The sequence below is a fragment of the Coccinella septempunctata genome, chromosome 2 (genome assembly GCF_907165205.1).
Source record: "Coccinella septempunctata chromosome 2, icCocSept1.1, whole genome shotgun sequence".
Lineage (NCBI taxonomy): Eukaryota > Metazoa > Arthropoda > Insecta > Coleoptera > Coccinellidae > Coccinella > Coccinella septempunctata.
In genome coordinates this window covers 10,980,282-10,997,582 of record NC_058190.1, presented here as the reverse complement: position 1 = coordinate 10,997,582, position 17,301 = coordinate 10,980,282, and the positions used below count along the sequence as shown (strand labels likewise).

At 33.4% G+C, this 17,301-nt stretch overlaps 1 protein-coding gene across 2 annotated transcripts; it reads right to left on the bottom strand.

Moving 5' to 3' along the window:
• Positions 1–5,986: 5,986 nt before the first annotated feature.
• Positions 5,987–16,965, bottom strand: LOC123308281. Of its 2 annotated transcripts, XM_044890873.1 has the most exons (4): positions 16,599–16,965; positions 15,961–16,304; positions 9,618–9,635; positions 5,987–6,479 (listed from the first exon to the last, which is right to left on the bottom strand). In XM_044890873.1, the coding sequence occupies exons 1-4, from the start codon at positions 16,775–16,777 to the stop codon at positions 6,223–6,225; spliced, it is 798 nt and encodes a 265-aa protein (XP_044746808.1). In that variant the 5' UTR covers positions 16,778–16,965; the 3' UTR covers positions 5,987–6,222. The 2 variants fall into 2 exon arrangements, with proteins under 2 accessions (XP_044746808.1, XP_044746807.1); XM_044890872.1 differs by having other exon boundaries at positions 15,961–16,965.
• Between the last annotated feature and the right edge of the window lie 336 nt (positions 16,966–17,301).

Genomic DNA, 17,301 nt, shown 5'->3' with positions numbered 1-17,301 from the left:
AAAATTCAGATATACACCCTTCGAAACTTAATAAACATTCGATTGTGTAAAAGCTAGTAACGTAGAATGCACTTACTACAGTCTAGTAATTTTTGTCAATTCGACACCAGTGAAACCGATCAAGAAAATATAGAATTCCATATCCACCGAAATATCCACATATTACAAAAAAAAATTTCTGAATTCTATACGTTAGAACATATCCATGTTCTATAAGAGAGCTCTTCTGAAATCACAATTTCCGACCGAATGCAATGTGTTAAAATTCTAAAAAAATAAATTTCCATATATGTATTTGAGTTATAAAAATTCTTAGATTTTGAAATTTAGAAAAATAGCCCATTCTCCACAATTCACGACAATTCTCAACAATTCCTGACAATTCACACAATTCTTGGCAATTCACAACAATTCTTGACAATTCACCACAATTCCTGTCAATTCATGACAATTCGCAACAATTCTTGGCAATTCAATTCAATTCATGACAATTCCTCCAATTTGTACACCACAATTCACGACCGGTTCACCCCTCGTTTTATCCAAAGTTGAAGAAGTTTCTTCATCACACCCAAACAGACCAAGTGCATGTAGTCTAGAGGAATTTGCGAAACCATGCCAATATTTAGCTCTGTCAAAATAGATACCTTTATGATGTTCTTCTTGAAGCTGAAGTCTGAAGGATTCATCTGTCCTCAGAGTATTATTTGTTTATGGAAAAGTCACGTGGTCTTCTACATAATCTCCTCCTTGCTACAGCCGAAATAATCAGAGTGGCTCTTTGTGAGAGTGCCAAATGCTTTTGCAGGGATATCACAAATTATTTTCTATTTATAATTTCTCCCTTCCTAGTCAACAGTTTCAAGTTGTCTACACTCAAATTAGAAAATTGATTTTTAAACTTAGTGTACTGATCTAATTTCAAATATGAAGCTAGATTTTCAAGTGATATGTACAAAAAACGGAAACTATCGATAACCTAACCTAACCTAAACTGTAATTTGGTTTCAGAATCATATTTTGTGAAACTAATTATATTTCTCCATATTCAAAGGTAAAAGAGAAACGGAACCACGTTTAGCTCTTTTATTATGAAGTGTGCATCATATTCTCCGAGACTGTGAAACACTACTGGAATAACAAAGCTTTTCTGTAATTCAGGTAACATTTATTATGGGCTCGTCCTCTGTATTTCCCAATGAAATGGTCAGGATCCTTTACATTGCTATCGCTTGGTGTGAATTTTTTTCTACATATATGACAAATAGTTTCATCATCATAATAATATGAATAATTCACAGGTTCTACAAATTTGATTTTTTTTATAAAGTGTCTGCTAATATCGCTAATTAAGCAGAAAACCACTCCATGCAATCGATACCTGTATAACTGTCGAAAAATGATGGAATTCTTCATACATACTTTTAAAATACAATCCTGCACTTATAGCCGTATGTTTTTGATATCTAATTGAATTGAATTTCACTTCATTCATAGGCTCTAAATGAGATTCCAATATAAAACTAAGGGGCTTCTTTGTTTAAAACGGTAGTTAGTGAAAGAAATATGACTTTTTTCTGACAACTCTATGCGAAAGGATGGATGTTTTGAACACAGTTTTATATGGTTATTCAACTTTCATCAGAAGGGAAATAATTCAAGCGCTGATCCACATATCCATAGCTTACGTTTATGTTTGTTCACTTTTGTTGCTATTAACCTGAATAAATTTTGTATATATACATATACAGAATGGTATGTTATCTCCTATCTATTGAATTGTCTTCTTGAACATCTTCAGGTGGATAATAATTCTGTATGAGTAGCAAATTCACATGTTTATTTGGAATTTTCGATGAACGTGTGGGAACCACAGTGAATTTGTTCTGGCTATACATTTGCAGAGAAAAAACGTTTTCTGTCAATTCATTCAGTTTCCAAACCTAGATATATTTTTAAATGCTATTGGAAATTCAATATTATCAGTTTTGAAGATAGTTCTCGGGTGAGGATAAGACGATGTTCTATAATAGGGAATATGCATGTATTTTTTTAATTTTTTTAAATCAATTTTCAAATCATTAGAGCGTTGTTAAAAATATGCCCAGTGTCGAAAATGATCCAGTATATATTTTTTTCAATATTGAAAATAGCCGCTAAAATTCATCCATTCAAACAGCACCATTTTTCGCGGGCTTCGAATGACGTCACGAACCACGTCTCGAGTTTGTTTATTATCAGTTGAACTCGTAACTTGGGTTACATTTTGCATACTTTGATGCTAATAGCGAATAACATGATGGAAAATAAGAAGCCTTTCTATAGATATTGTCTTTAGTTGTCTCATAATCACTATATGAGCAACACAAAACAGGGCTTTTGCTTTGTTGGAAAAATGCATCTGTAGTTGCACCTAAGATGTCTAAAACACTGGTGTTTGCACTTGTCACTCTTTGCAAGCATCAACATTTCAGAAAATCGGGGATATGGGATCAGTTTCGTGGCGGCGCCACCATGTCATTTGCTTCGGTCTATCCTTGTTCTACCAAAGAAAGTCCAATGATCTCTCGTTTTATTTTGTTTTGCGTTGATATATCGAATATCGATCAACGAGTTCAAAATATGAACTGGCCCATTTTGTCAGCTGTTAAGGATTATTTGTGATTTACACTTTAATTTTCTCTGTAAAGACAAATCTGTCAATATTTTCAACACTATCGAATAAGGGTTCGGTGGAGTATTTACTATTTTTCTTCAAGATAATTTCCGTTTGACAAATTGAATTCGTGAGGGGGATAATTCAATATGATATTAATAAAACACAGTTGATTGGTGAAATATCCAATGAATTCAGTTGACGGAAAGGGAATTTTTACTATATCTACTCAGGAAGAATATTTTAAATAACAGACTCGAATAGATTTATGTATTTCTGATTCTCAATACATGCTCACAATTCACATTACGTATTTTCAATACAGTTTCTTTGAAACATTGCTGAAGTTTCCATAAAACTTAGCTATATCGGTCCCGAATGTTCGTTCATCTCATTTGGTTCTGCTTCAAATTCCAACAACACCGAATTCTTAGTTGTAGTTCTTGATTGTCCATACAGAAAACTGAACGACATGTTGAATGAATGAATGTTCTACATCCCTTTCTCGAAACTAATACATTTTCACACACCAATAATCGTGAGTCGTAGGAAGTATTCAAATTATTTTCAAATATCAATTGGCAATGCTCTGTCAAATTCCAAACAGCGCTACCTACAGTGGGAAAAACGAAACTGATCCCATATCCCCACGAAATTAAAAACAAAATCGAATCAGTGAATACACCAGAGTTTTAGACATCTTAGTTGCACCTGTGCCATATACTTTGAAGTCACTTCACTTGTCTGATTGATGTACCGACTCATGGCTTTTTTTGACGTCGGGCATTTTATTTCTATACTGTACATACTGCTCTCACCATCCGGAAAAGCACCCATAGTAGGGTAGGCAGAATTGAGTTTTAAACCAGATTTAGATATTTTAATTTTTCTTTTCTTCTCTACTTCTTTCAATATTTTACTCTCCAGGAATCTTCCCCTTTTCATGGCTTCTGTATCTCTCAGTTTCCTAGCTCCCAATATAGTTTCCGTTAAGGATCCATTGAAAACATTACAGTGAGCAGCTTCATAGGCTTTTGAGGCTGTGATTCGAGCATACCTGAGTTCATGCCACAGTGGACATTCATTTTGTTGCAAGGTTGTAACGTGACAATTGCCCTGAAGGGCGTTCGAGCATGAAACTCTACTTCTAATTTCTCAAGGGGGGCTTGATTACCCCAGCAACAAAATTCCCAGTCAGGTTTTTCACAATATATTATTTAAAATAATTACAATGTACAATCTGAAAATCACTCGTAATGACAGGAATTTAAAGTTTACAGTCTCTCAAAATTTCACAACTTAGATCTACTTAGCTTAAGTGAGTTCAAGCAACAGATCTGTCCCTGTTGGAGGTGGGTCTCCTGTAGTATTCGATAATGTGCAACCTAGAGTTGAATTTCAGCCCAAGGTTGATGATTCTGCTTTAAACCAAAATCGTACTTTCACAGTCAGACACCTGTATTTCAGTCCAAATTCTATTAAGCCTCAAGCTCCGTTCAAATGCTGTGCTTCAAGCCAAAGTTGCATTCCAAATTCTTGTCAAACACATAAGCACCCAGCTCCGGTACAGAAATTGGAGCTCCAGTCCAAAAATTTGAGCTCCGGACCAAAAATTTGAGCTCCGGACCAAAAAGCTATGCGAAATAAACAAGAATGAAAATGTGCAGAAAAATTTAACAGAACTCCTTCTCAACTCTTCATGAGAAAACAAAGATTTTCATGAACAAAACAATATAATTATTAAATAAACCTGAGAAGGAATCCTGCTCTGGGGAAATGAAAAGCAGTACAAAAACATGTGCTGTAAAACAAAATGAAGGCAAGCAATAAATCTAGAACCAGCAAATTTACCTAATCAAATATTCCTAGTGAGATCCCTGTTTAAATTAAAGGAATTATGAACTTACCGAGACAATATTGTTAACCTCGCCAACTTAAAATTCATTAATTTCAGAATAATCAATCGATGAGTTCCGATACGACATTTTGACAGATAACCTTCTTCCTTGAAGGAAAAAGCGGAAAAGAAAGAACCCTCGAGAGATTTTCAATGCGCAGACAAATGAAAGATCACAGAGGCGCGAGACACAGAGTTAATGTGTGTCAACGTAAAGATGTAGTTCGCGAAAATCAGCGGCGTTGCAACAATAAGGTGTTAAGCATGGGCGTGCAAGTCGTTGCAAGGTTTCCAGTGCAGCTCTTTTGCATGCCTCTGTGGTCATTAAATTTCTACAGTGCTCAATAAAATCAGAAGGGTTGGTAGTTGTACTTGAAATCATTAAATGATGAATTGATAACTTTTCCACATAATTTGGTTCTTCATAGAACGTCATCAAATGATTATTTGTGTCACCAACTTCCTTACATTTATTTATCACCACCGACAGAAAATTGTCTACTTCGGGAGTGTTCAGCACAAGGTTAGGGCTAGATGCACTATTAATTTCCTTGGCTTTAATGAATTTTATGCTGGTGCCAACTGCAGACAACTTTGATTTTTTCCAATAGCACTCAATGCTAGTTCGTGATGGCTCTTCACTGCGCCGGTGTAGCCATGTCAAAAATGTAATAGCATGCTTACACCCTCCTAAAACAAACAAGTTAATCATATAAATGATATAATTTTATTTTTGTACATTTTTATAAGGGTAGCATAACCAAACTCAGAACAGTTAGGCCAGTCAGTTGTTGATAACCTGAGCGGATGAAAGAAATGAAAACATACCCAAGTGTGCTGCACAACCTTCACACTGAACAGAAAGAATTTTTTCCTCGGCTTCATCGCAAGTAGCTTCAACAGGATAAGATTTTTGATGTACATTATGCTCAGGTGTAATTCGAGCTTTGGATATTTATTCAATCGCCTTTGCATGCTATTTCTTCAGGTAAACGTATAAATGAACTTTCACTATTTACTACTTCAACTTTATTCATATTGACTTCTAATGCAACTATTGGATGAAGTGCAAATCCGCCTATTTCTCTTGAAACGATTCGAGTTTGATGTTTATTCTCCCTACTACATTATTTTCGTACCACTCCTTCAAGTTTGTACTTTCATCGGTAGTTTCATATATAGTTGGAAAATATTTGAAATCTTCAGTTTTTCATTACCGCTTTTTTTAATAAATTGTGCACAAAAAACAGTATTCATTTTAACCAACTCATTTTTCTTGAAAGCGTTTTAAATTCTTCGTTTCTAAACGTAAAATGCATCTTGTAGAAATGCAATGAAACGTATATGTTTTAAATTTATAACTAGGCTTGTTCTGATCCTAGACTTGATAGATGAACGGACATCTTGTCGTTTTACTCGATTGCTTCGTTTTCAACTGCTCCTTTGTAATTAATAGAAGATCTCAGTTGGATTTTATATCGTTTAAAATGACATAAAGCTTTTTGAATTATGATTTTCTGTCCATGATCCACATTATGAGCAATATTTTTATGAAATAAACGAATATGCTTATTTATCAAACGATTCCAAGTTTTTATTATATTTATGTCTTTCTCACAAACAAGAAGTTTCATAGCTCTATTGAATAAATAAATGTCACATACCTCTATTATTCCCTCAACACAATCTGGAATAACAGTGTTGATGCTGGGAGTCCTGTGATCTCCTTCATTCCAATAAATTTGATGCCATATTTCTGACTGTTCAGCTCATCCAAATGTGTTTTTAAAACCGATGTTGCTCTTTTTGGTAAAAAAACTCTTTTATCTTTAAGTTCTAAAAGAATACATTCTCCATATACGGTCGTTACCAGCTTTCCATTCAATATTGTATTAATGCAGTTGAGTTCCAATGTGTTCAAAGGTAGGGTGAACGACATAGTCATTGGACACTTAAGAAAATTTCGTTAGTAAAGTTATGAAAACTGCCTAAATTTGGGGATAATCTATGATATAATGATTTAAAACGATACTAGAATGTATGATTTAAAGGTTTTTTGTGTAATTATGAACAAAATAGAAGGTATTTAATTTTTATCACATTTCAATGAACAAGTGGGCGAAAGATATAGTTATTGGACATATTATACAGTTATGGGACGAGAGTTGTACAGTCATTGGACAATATGTATTTTATTTATTTTTATTAATGTAATACAACTATAAATGAAAACTAACTAAAATTCTAATGAGTGTTGTAATAGTGTTTGTATTCTGCCAATAATATATTGACATCTTCAGTGTCTTCATCGGAATTTTCAACGTTCTCGTCTTCTGAACTGTTGTAGGATTCCCGATAGCACAAGTGACATAAATATAAATCATTATCCATATCATCCGGTATATGTATTTGATGGCTCTTTGGTACACATTTCTTATGAAATATTTTCGAACATTCGTCGCACACCAAGTCCTTTTGTGCATGAACGCGCTGTTTGCAACTACCGCAGCAATCTGAATCTGCAAATAAAGAGCGAGTTGCCGTTTGAATTTTATCCAAGTTAATCTCCGAAACATTTGAAGTACATTTTGAAGTTGATGCTTCTGGTATATTCTTGCGCTTTTTGTTTGTTTTTTGTCCTCCACCTTTCTTGTTTTCCTCCCTTATTCTCTTCTTTTCAGCCTTTTCTTCTTCTATTTTTCTCTTTTTTTCTTTTTTTTCTCTGAACATTTGCTCATACTTTTCCGAAGTTATAGCAAATGGTAAGCTCTCCGTTTCACGTTTTCCTTTACGTTCTGGAGTTTTTGGCCAAACTAAATATTTTCCAAATGCTGTATTATCAACAATTTTAAAAGAAGGGCTTGCTTCGGACAGGGTCTGATTGATGATTTCTCTGTTACTCTCAACTTGTATCTCTTCGGATGTGTTTACCTCTTGGGTATTTTCATAAGATTGATTTTGAGTAATTATAAATTGACTTTGATTTTGATCTTCATATTCATTCGAATTTTGAAAAGATTTCCAAATTTTGTACAGTAGACAAAAATCTTTCCGGTTTTCTTCACTTAGACTTAGTTCTTCAAATTTTCGAAATTCCCCGATTTTTTCTTCACCCACGATGTTTTTAAAATGTTCATATGTGATAGTGGAACGGGCTGTGAGGTCTTGATTGTTACATTCAGCAACCTTTTGTTTACCAAGACATTTGGAGAAGTCAATGTTTTCTACATTGAGTGGACAAAGTCCACATACTCTAAAACCATTGACAAGGGTTTCTGGATTTATGGCTGTGTTCACCACATTTTCCAAAATAGAAGCAAAATTCAATTTAGTCACCACTTCATTAACATTTTCGTTACATCAAGCCCTAATTGCTTTCTTCCAAGCAAGTTTAATTGGACGAAAAACAGCTACATCGGCAGGTTGCAAAATTCGAGTCGCATTTGGGTATAGTGCAACCAGTTCAATTTTCAATTCAGAGCATAACTTGCTTACTTCATATGTAAGATGTGTCTTATGACCGTCTAAGAAAAACACAACCGGCAACACAATATTCTCTTTTATTAAATATGGATGGAAAATATTGGCAATGTATTCAAAAAAAACTTCTGAGGTCATCCAACCATTTTCGCTTTTTGCAATTCCCCATCCCGTAGGTACATTGGATGCAATTTTCTCAGGGATCCTCTTATATCCATAAATAATCATAGGTGGACATGATTTTCCACTGGCCGAGAACGTAAACATGACGGTAATATTTTCCTTCGAGCTGCCATGTTTTACAGTATACACATTTTTTTCTCCTTTGCAGGCTAGTACCTTTCCGGTGCTAGGACATAATTGAAAACCTGTCTCGTCACCATTGAACACGCTTGAAGGATCTTGAATGACAGCTTGGAGATCGTTTTCTGTTAAGTACTGGGAGATTTCGTGGTACCACTTTCGTATGTCTTTTTCGCTCACGCATGAACTGGCAAATGTTACAGCTTCACTGGTTCTTTGCACAATCTCAGGATGCCGTTTCAAAAAAGATTTAACCCAACTATCACCAGGTTTGTTGTTTTTGAATGGGTTAGGACGTGGATTATTATTCAAAAATAGTTGTACACTAGACTGTAGATCCTCTTTTTTATTAGGAAATCCTTTTCTTGCTAACTCTTCAACCCATTTCGCTAGCAAATTTTCTTCTTCGCCACTGAGAATAGGACGGGGACCGAATGTGTCTTTGTGTCCGACATTTTTCAATTTGAAAGATAAGGTTGATTTTGGTACCCCATATTTTTTTGCTGTAGCACGTAACTGGCTGCCATGCTGCCGAATTTCAGACAATGCTGCTTTCATTGCAGCATCATCATATTGTCTTTTAGACATTATTGTCGCTTTTCTGAAATAGAATTACGTCCTTTGAATTCAGGCACAATTTGATTTCAGTTGCGTATGAATTCTACAGAAATTTGGTTTGATACAGTCATTGGACATTTCTCGCGTAGTCATTGGACATGTGGACAATAACTGTATACATGAATCCTATCTCATAAAAAAATATATACACTAATAGCTTGTATTGTACTCTTCAACTGAAACAACTGAAATACTATATTCACTATGTTCTCCCAATTACAGTTATTGGACACCCTGTCCAATAACTAAATATGTTTCTTTTTACCGTGCAGTCATTGGACATGTATTTAACCATAAAAAAATAATTATATCATGCTGAACAAAAATTATTAATGAATATTAAGGTCATGACAATCACATGCACAATAGTTGGTCAAAATTAAGCATTAGGTATTACCATAAATTTATTCACCAGTTTTAACGTTCGCTTAACAATTTCTTAAGAAACTCGTCTATGTGTACTGTCATGCGTGTCACTTCATAATTCAATTGATATTAGCGACATCTAGAGAATTTCTCGTCATCTATTCATGATCTAGCGTAACTAGAGATGAAATCTGTAAATATTCTGCACTGAAAAATTACATCTCTTCCTTATTTTATAGAGATCTTTGAGCGATGTCCAATAACTGTCGCTGTCCAATGACTGTACGGTTCACCCTACAACTTCTTTAGTTTTAACTGAAAGAAAAGAAAGAAAATTTCGTTAATTTGGTCAACATCCATTTTTTTTCTGAAAGGTAGAAAAAAATAGGTTTCCTTCTTTTGCAATCAGGAGCGGATAATACATTTGATTTGGCGAAGATTAACACAACACTTTGTAGATTACTTGTCTTATCTTATCTACGAATAATAATTTATTAATCCTCTCAGACATAACAAAGTAGGTATAGGACAAGTCATAAATACAATATAATTCAGATAATTTCTATATTATCCTTCTAGTACTCATGAACAATATAAAAACACTGTAGATGTAGAGACTTAACAAATTAACTTTTCAAACTGAATATATTGAATGACTTGGGCCCAGTTTCACAATGTATGGTTAACCCAAAGTTATGTAGTGACCAGTGGATAAATCGAAAATTTGGTATCACAAAGTGTGGTTTATCGTTTGACCTAAAGTTAACTTGTGGTTGAGTTAACCCTGGAAATTTCATGAGTTAACTTGCTCCATTTTATTTCCGATTTTTCCGTATAAATAATTTTTTCAGTCTGTTCTTCTGAATATTTTGTCAAACCGTCTCCATTATTTTGATCATCTTGAAAGTCACTCTCAATTTGATTTTCAGGTTCAAGTAATTGATCCAAAGTACTTTCCAGATCTTCAGCCGCGGTGGTTGTATATTCATCGTCTGAAAGGTCCGATGAGTTTTTCGAATAATTCCATAAGATTTTTTTCTATTTTCAAACATCCCCTCTATACGAATACGTTGGACTTCCCTGTAAGCAAAATAAAAATTTTGTTAACCCTGACTCGATTTGTGCATAATTGTGGACTGACGGTTATGAACTGAATTTATTTGTAAAACTGACTGCATTATGGGAAATTTTCTGTTGAATATTGAAAGTGATACCTTTGACTAATTCTTGAAATTTGAGAATGTGAAATCAAAATATCGAGCATCTTACTATTCATAAAAAAGATGTACTACTTACCATTCGACTTTCGGACACTTGTGGATGCCATGATTGTTTGACTTCAAACATAGCGACCTCTGTCGCTAGATATCGAAACTCATTGCTAAAGAGAAGACGGAGAGTAGATGCATGGGGTATATGATTTACAGAAACCTACTTTTGAATCACCTGATATTCGCAGTGCTCTGAAGTCGATGTCCATAATTATGGACACCAGTAGTGAAAGGGTTAAGAATTGCTGGTGATTTTGAAGGTGTGAGGAAAGCAACAGCGTCAAGAACTATAAGAAGAGTTAGTAAAGCCATTGCATCATTAAGACCTTACTATATACATATGCCACACGATGATGAAATAGGAGTAGTAAGGCGAAAATTTTATGGTATTGCTCGTTTCCCGAGGTGTGTTGGAGCGATAGATTGTTCGCATGTGAAAATACAATCTCCTGGTGGCGAAAATGCGGAGATATTCAGAAATCGAAAACAATTTTTTATACTGAATGTTCAATCAGTGGCAGACGCAGATCTAAAATTTAGAGACATAGTAGTAAGATGGCCTGGTTCAGCCCATGAGTCACACATATTCAGAAATTCTGTTTTGTGTGATGTGATGTTTAACCACAGCTTGACTTCAATTAAACGATGATTTACGTTTTTGATATTTTATTTTAGACTTATTACAAATTTCTTTATTATTCTACGACTACGACTATAACTCTTCAACGTCTTTATATTCACTGACTGTCTACAGCGCCGGTCCCGTCGGCTACCCTTGCCTACTCGACATTCGCGGTCACTGAATATCATTTCTTGTTCTTCACTCAACTGTCGCTCTCACATCTCCCCTTTTAATAGTTTATATAATCCTTAAATTTTTTCGGTCTATTAATATTTCTACGTGGTCTATTGTACAAATTATCTGACTGATTATGAATTGAATTAGGTGAGGGTGGAACACTATTGGGAATATAATTACTTCGCTTTAGCAAATGTTCCCTATTTCTTTGAAAAAGTACACCTTCTGGTGTTTTAATTTTGAAACTACGTCCAGGTATAATTTCTTGGACAACTATAGCAGGTATCCAATTTGACTTGGGATTATGTTTGAATAGAATATTTTCTCCAACTTCTACTTTGGGTAGGTACTGTTACGATCCGTTTAATACACTTTTATTTTATATTATAAATTAATTTGTTATACATATTAACGGAATCGCAACTTATCGAAAAATATGTAATTCTAAACTGAAATCAGTGACTTTTCTCAAAAAAATATTCTGACTGACAATCCTCTCTTTTTTTTTATGTCTCCATGCCATCCAAAAATTTCCTAGCATAGCATCTATGATGAAACAATATTACCTTGGAAAAAACTCAAACCATAACAAAATCCCCAAAATTAAAATATTTATTCCCCAAATTGAAAATTTTGAGAATAAACATTTTAAATTTAACAAATTGTATTTTACACACAAAAAAAATCATCAATTATCAACCTAAATTTTTTTTTTAAACTTCTTATGATTTCTCCATTTTTTTCTATTTTTTCTCCTTAAATAACTCTCTCTAATCCATTCCACTCCCTTTCTCACTCTTTGCATGACATTCTCCCATTTTCTGTTACTTGTGTAATTCCAATTTCTTGTACATGCTCCCTCTCCATCATTGAACCATAACAATGCTCGATCCACCAATTTCTCAACATTCCTAATTAATGGCACCAGTGCAGTATATTTTCCTTTTACCTTTCCATTGAAATTCCATTCTTGATCCCCCAACTTGACTATTCCTGACGTAGAATTTTCGTTGTTCATGACTCCGTCTGATGTTTCATTTTGTTTGTCTATATTCTCTTTAATTTTATTTATATCCATATCTAATTTCTCTCTCACCTCCTTTCGAATGTTATTTTCTGTTGTTTCCAAAGCTTCCTGACATTGTCTCATCATCATACCCATTTTCCTATCTATTTTCTCTTCTGTTTTATTGACTCTTTCATTGAAACTTTCATTAATTTTCATGAAACCTTCTTCCATTCTATTTTCAAATCTTTTTTCTATATCTTCCAATCTTTCTGCTGTTACTTTCATTGCTCTCGAATTTTCTTTCATTTTATTTTCAATTCTTTCCGCAAACTCTTTAAAATCTTCTTTCATCTTCATTAAAACATCCAATATGTTTGAATTATTATTTTCTTGTGCTCCAGCTGAACTCTGGTGTCTGGATTCAATATTTTGAGTTTTCCTATCACTCAAATTGCCACACGTTGGGCGCCATTTTGTTACGATCCGTTTAATACACTTTTATTTTATATTATAAATTAATTTGTTATACATATTAACGGAATCTCAACTTATCGAAAAATATTTAATTCTAAACTGAAATCAGTGACTTTTCTCAAAAAAATATTCTGACTGACAATCCTCTCTTTTTTTTTATGTCTCCATGCCATCCAAAAATTTCCTAGCATAGCATCTATGATGAAACAATATTACATTGGAAAAAACTCAAACCATAACAGTACTTTGCTTTTCTATCATGATAGTGTTTCACTCTCTCTTGCCTATTTACTATTTTTTGTCTTTCTCCAGCATATGGTACTACTGATGGTCTCAAGCTCGATGTAGAACTGGGTATTAGACAACGAAGATTTCTTGACATTAAAAGTTTTGCTGGTGAGGCAATGCCATCAGCTTTCGGGGTGTTTCTAAAATTAAATAAACCCAAATATACATCAGAGCCTGAGTCCTTATATTTTCTGGAAATATTTTTAACTGTGCCTATAGTTCTTTCAGCAAGTCCACTACTCTTAGGGTAATGTGGACTAGATGTAATATGTTTAATATTCCATTTTTCACAAAATCTTTTAAATTCTATTGAATTAAATGGTGGGCCATTGTCTGATATTAGTTGAACTGGAATTCCATGACGACAAAAAATGCTTTTAAATTGAGTTATAACAGTTTGAATATTGAATGAATTAATTGGAGCAATTTCAAAATATTCTGAATAATAATCTGCAATAATAATATAGTATTTCGATTCAAACTGAAAAATATCAGCTCCTACCTTTTGCCATGGAATGTCTGGTATTTCATGTGGCATTAGAGGTTGGGCAGTATTATTTTTTCTAAATTTAAGACAACTTTGGCAATTCTGTATATAATTCTCAATTTCACTATTCATGCATGGCCAAAATATAATACCTCTAACAAAATTTTTAGTATTGACTATGCCTAAATGACCTTCATGCATATGTCTAAGCATTTCTTTACGCATTGACTGAGGTATTACAATGCTATTCAATTTGAATACAATACCATCAATAACATGTAATTGATCTTTATAATTATAATATTGTTTAACATCATCTGATACATTGGATTTTCTACTAGGCCATCCATTTTTTATATAACTTATAATCTTAGTTAGTGTAAAGTCTTTTTGTGTTTCTGCCCTTATTTCATTTAATTTATTTTCACTAGCATTAAGAGAATTGAAAAGAAAATTGGCATGAATTCTTAACTCATCATTCAGACTAGATAGTATTTTATCAGTTTCATCGTGACTTTGGTCTTTTTCAAATTTAGCTCGACTTAATGTGTCTGCTAAATACATTTCTTTTCCCGGTACATGATTTACAATCAAGTCATATTGTTGCATTTTGAGCATCATTCGTTGAAGTCTTTATGGTATGTCTGATAAATTTTTGTTAAATATGGCAACTAATGGCTTGTGATCCGTTTATACTTTTACTTTTTGTCCATAAATATATCTATGAAACTTCACACAACCAAAAACAATGGCTAGAAGCTCTTTTTCTATTTGAATATATCTTTTTTGGGATTCATTCATACTTTTAGACGCATAGGCAATAGGTTGTTTATTATGTAAAATAACTGCTCCCATTGAGTCTTGTGAAGCATCTACCGATAGTGTTAATTCTTTATTGACATCATAAAAAGTTAAGACAGGTTCCGAACTAATTATTTGTTTTAAATTTTCAAATTCATTTTGATGATTTGGATTCCAATGCCATGGTACGTTTTTCTTTAATAACATTCTTAAATTGGTTGTTTTTTGACTGAGATTTTTGATGTACTTACCCAAATAATTTACAAAACCTAAAAATCTCTGAAGTTTCTTCACATTTGTTGGTGGACACATATCTTCTATCGCTTTTACTTTTGATTCTTGCGGACGTAACCCTTGTGTACTTATTATTTGACCCATGAATTTGACCGATTTTTGACAAAATTGTGTTTTGTCTTTATTTAGTTTTAGACCAATAGTTTTAACCCTTGCTAAAAACATTATTACAATTCTATCATGTTCTTCCTTTGTTTCAGCATGTATTAAAATATCATCAATGTAAACGACCAAATTAGGGATGTCTAGTAATAAATTCTGAAGAGCATGTTGAAATTCTTCTGATGCTGTTGTAATTCCATATGGCATTCTTAGAAAGCGATATATTCCGAACTGAAAGCTGTTAATTTTGAACTTTCCTTATCTAACTTTAACGACCAAAATCCATTGCTTGCATCAAATACAGAAAAATATTTAGAGCCACTTAGTTCAGATGTCAATGATTCTAATGTGGGTATGTTACGCTTGGGTCTGATAGTATGTTTATTTATATATCTGGGATCTAGACAAATTCCTAAATTTTTATTTGGTTTCTCTACACAAACTAATGAACTGACAAACTTGCAAGGTTCTTCTACCTTTTCAATGATTCCATTTCTAACCATAAAATCAAGCTCTGCCTTAAATCTTTCTTTTAATTTAAAAGGTATTTTTCTTGGTGGATCTACGTGTCCCTAAACATTTTGTTCAATATTTATTTTGTATTCGCCTGGTAATAAGCCAATTCCCTCAAAGACTTCTTTATATTTGACTAAAATATTCTGATCAAAATTATTTGACAAAGTGTTATCGTTAGTGGTAAATAGTTTCTTTATTAAACCTAATTCTTCACTCGTTTTGAGACCTAATATAGTTTTCTGATTTAATTCAGTTACTAGAAAATCAATTTCATATGTTTTGTCTAACGGTATTTTACAACTAATAGAGATTTTTCCTAAGACTGGTATTTTGTTTCCACAATATGACATTAATTGTGCACTCGACTGTTGAATTTTGGATAAAGGTAATTTTAGAAAATTTAAAGTATTTTTAGACATGATATTAACTTGGGAACCAGTATCTATCTGACAATTTAAATTACAATCATTGACCAAAATCACTTTGTCCCATGAATTGACATTTTGATTACTTGTAATTTTACCAACAAAAAGAGAAATCTTCTAAATTTTCCAAATATTCAATATTCTTTACATTATTATGCCTTGAAACATAGTTACCTCCATTGCTTTGTGGAGCCGATCTGCACATGATGGCACAATGATTGGGTTTACCACACTTTTTGCAAATTTGACCTGTTGCTGGACATTTGTGATGGTGTACCTGACCACATCTTGGACATTTGTTCCTTTGCTGATCTGAAACCCTGCTACCTGGTCGACCATAATTCTTTCCTCTTCTGTCGTTGGTTTTCTTGGGCTGCGACTTGACTTGTAGTACAACACTCTGCGACTCCAGCTCTTGAAGATGTTGTCGACTTGTTTCTAGGTTCTGAGCTGTTTCAATTGTTTTTTCCAATTTCACGTCCCCCAATTCCAGAAGTCTTTCCTTGATGAATGAGAACCTTGAGTGTAAGTTACAAATGAGTATGTCTCTAATTATATTTTCTGCTTCCTTGAATTCACAGGTTTTTGCCAAATTGCGAAGTTGCATGATAAAATCATTCATTGTCTGATTTTCTGCTTGTTTGCAGTTGAAAAATTTATGTCTTTCCATAGTAACATTCTTTTTCGGAGAAAAATGATTGTCGAACTTTAGAATTAAATCTTGATATTTGATTTTATCTATCTCAACTCCAAAGGACATGAATATGGGTATTGCATTAGGTCCCATGTGGTGTAGAAGTAAGGACACTAACCTGCTTTCTTCTGTTTCGTCCAGTGCTGATGCCTTCAGAAAAATTGAAAAATGCAGTTTCCATTTTTTCCATTCATTGTCGAGATTCGTTGATGAGAAATTTAATGTTGGTAAACTTGAACCATACATCGGACTGCTTTGCATATGTGTTGGCGTGGACGGAGACGATGGCGTGGCCATTTTTAGTATATGCTTCCTTCTCTTGATTTCTTCTGAAATTCGTTTTCACACCTGACACCATGTGATGTTTAACCACAGCTTGACTTCAATTAAACGATGATTTACGTTTTTGATATTTTATTTTAGACTTATTACAAATTTCTTTATTATTCTACGACTACGACTATAACTCTTCAACGTCTTTATATTCACTGACCAGCGTGACCACCTTTCAAAAAGCGAATCTACTTCAACAATGACAGAAATCTACTAAAATCTACTATATCATCTTTGCGCATGCTCAAAGCTCTTCGCGTATTTGTGATACTGAACAATAGGTGGCACTGGTTTTGTTATTTGTGTTTGTAGGATACTATAATAATTCTTTCAGATCGTCAGTCTTCAAATACACTGTTTAATGAATTCAATAACTTTCCATTCAAATTTAACGATATTTAAACCTGAGAAAAATCTGACACAAAAAGAAAAAATATAAAATATATATTTAAGCCATAAAACAACGTGGATTACATAAAATTCATAAA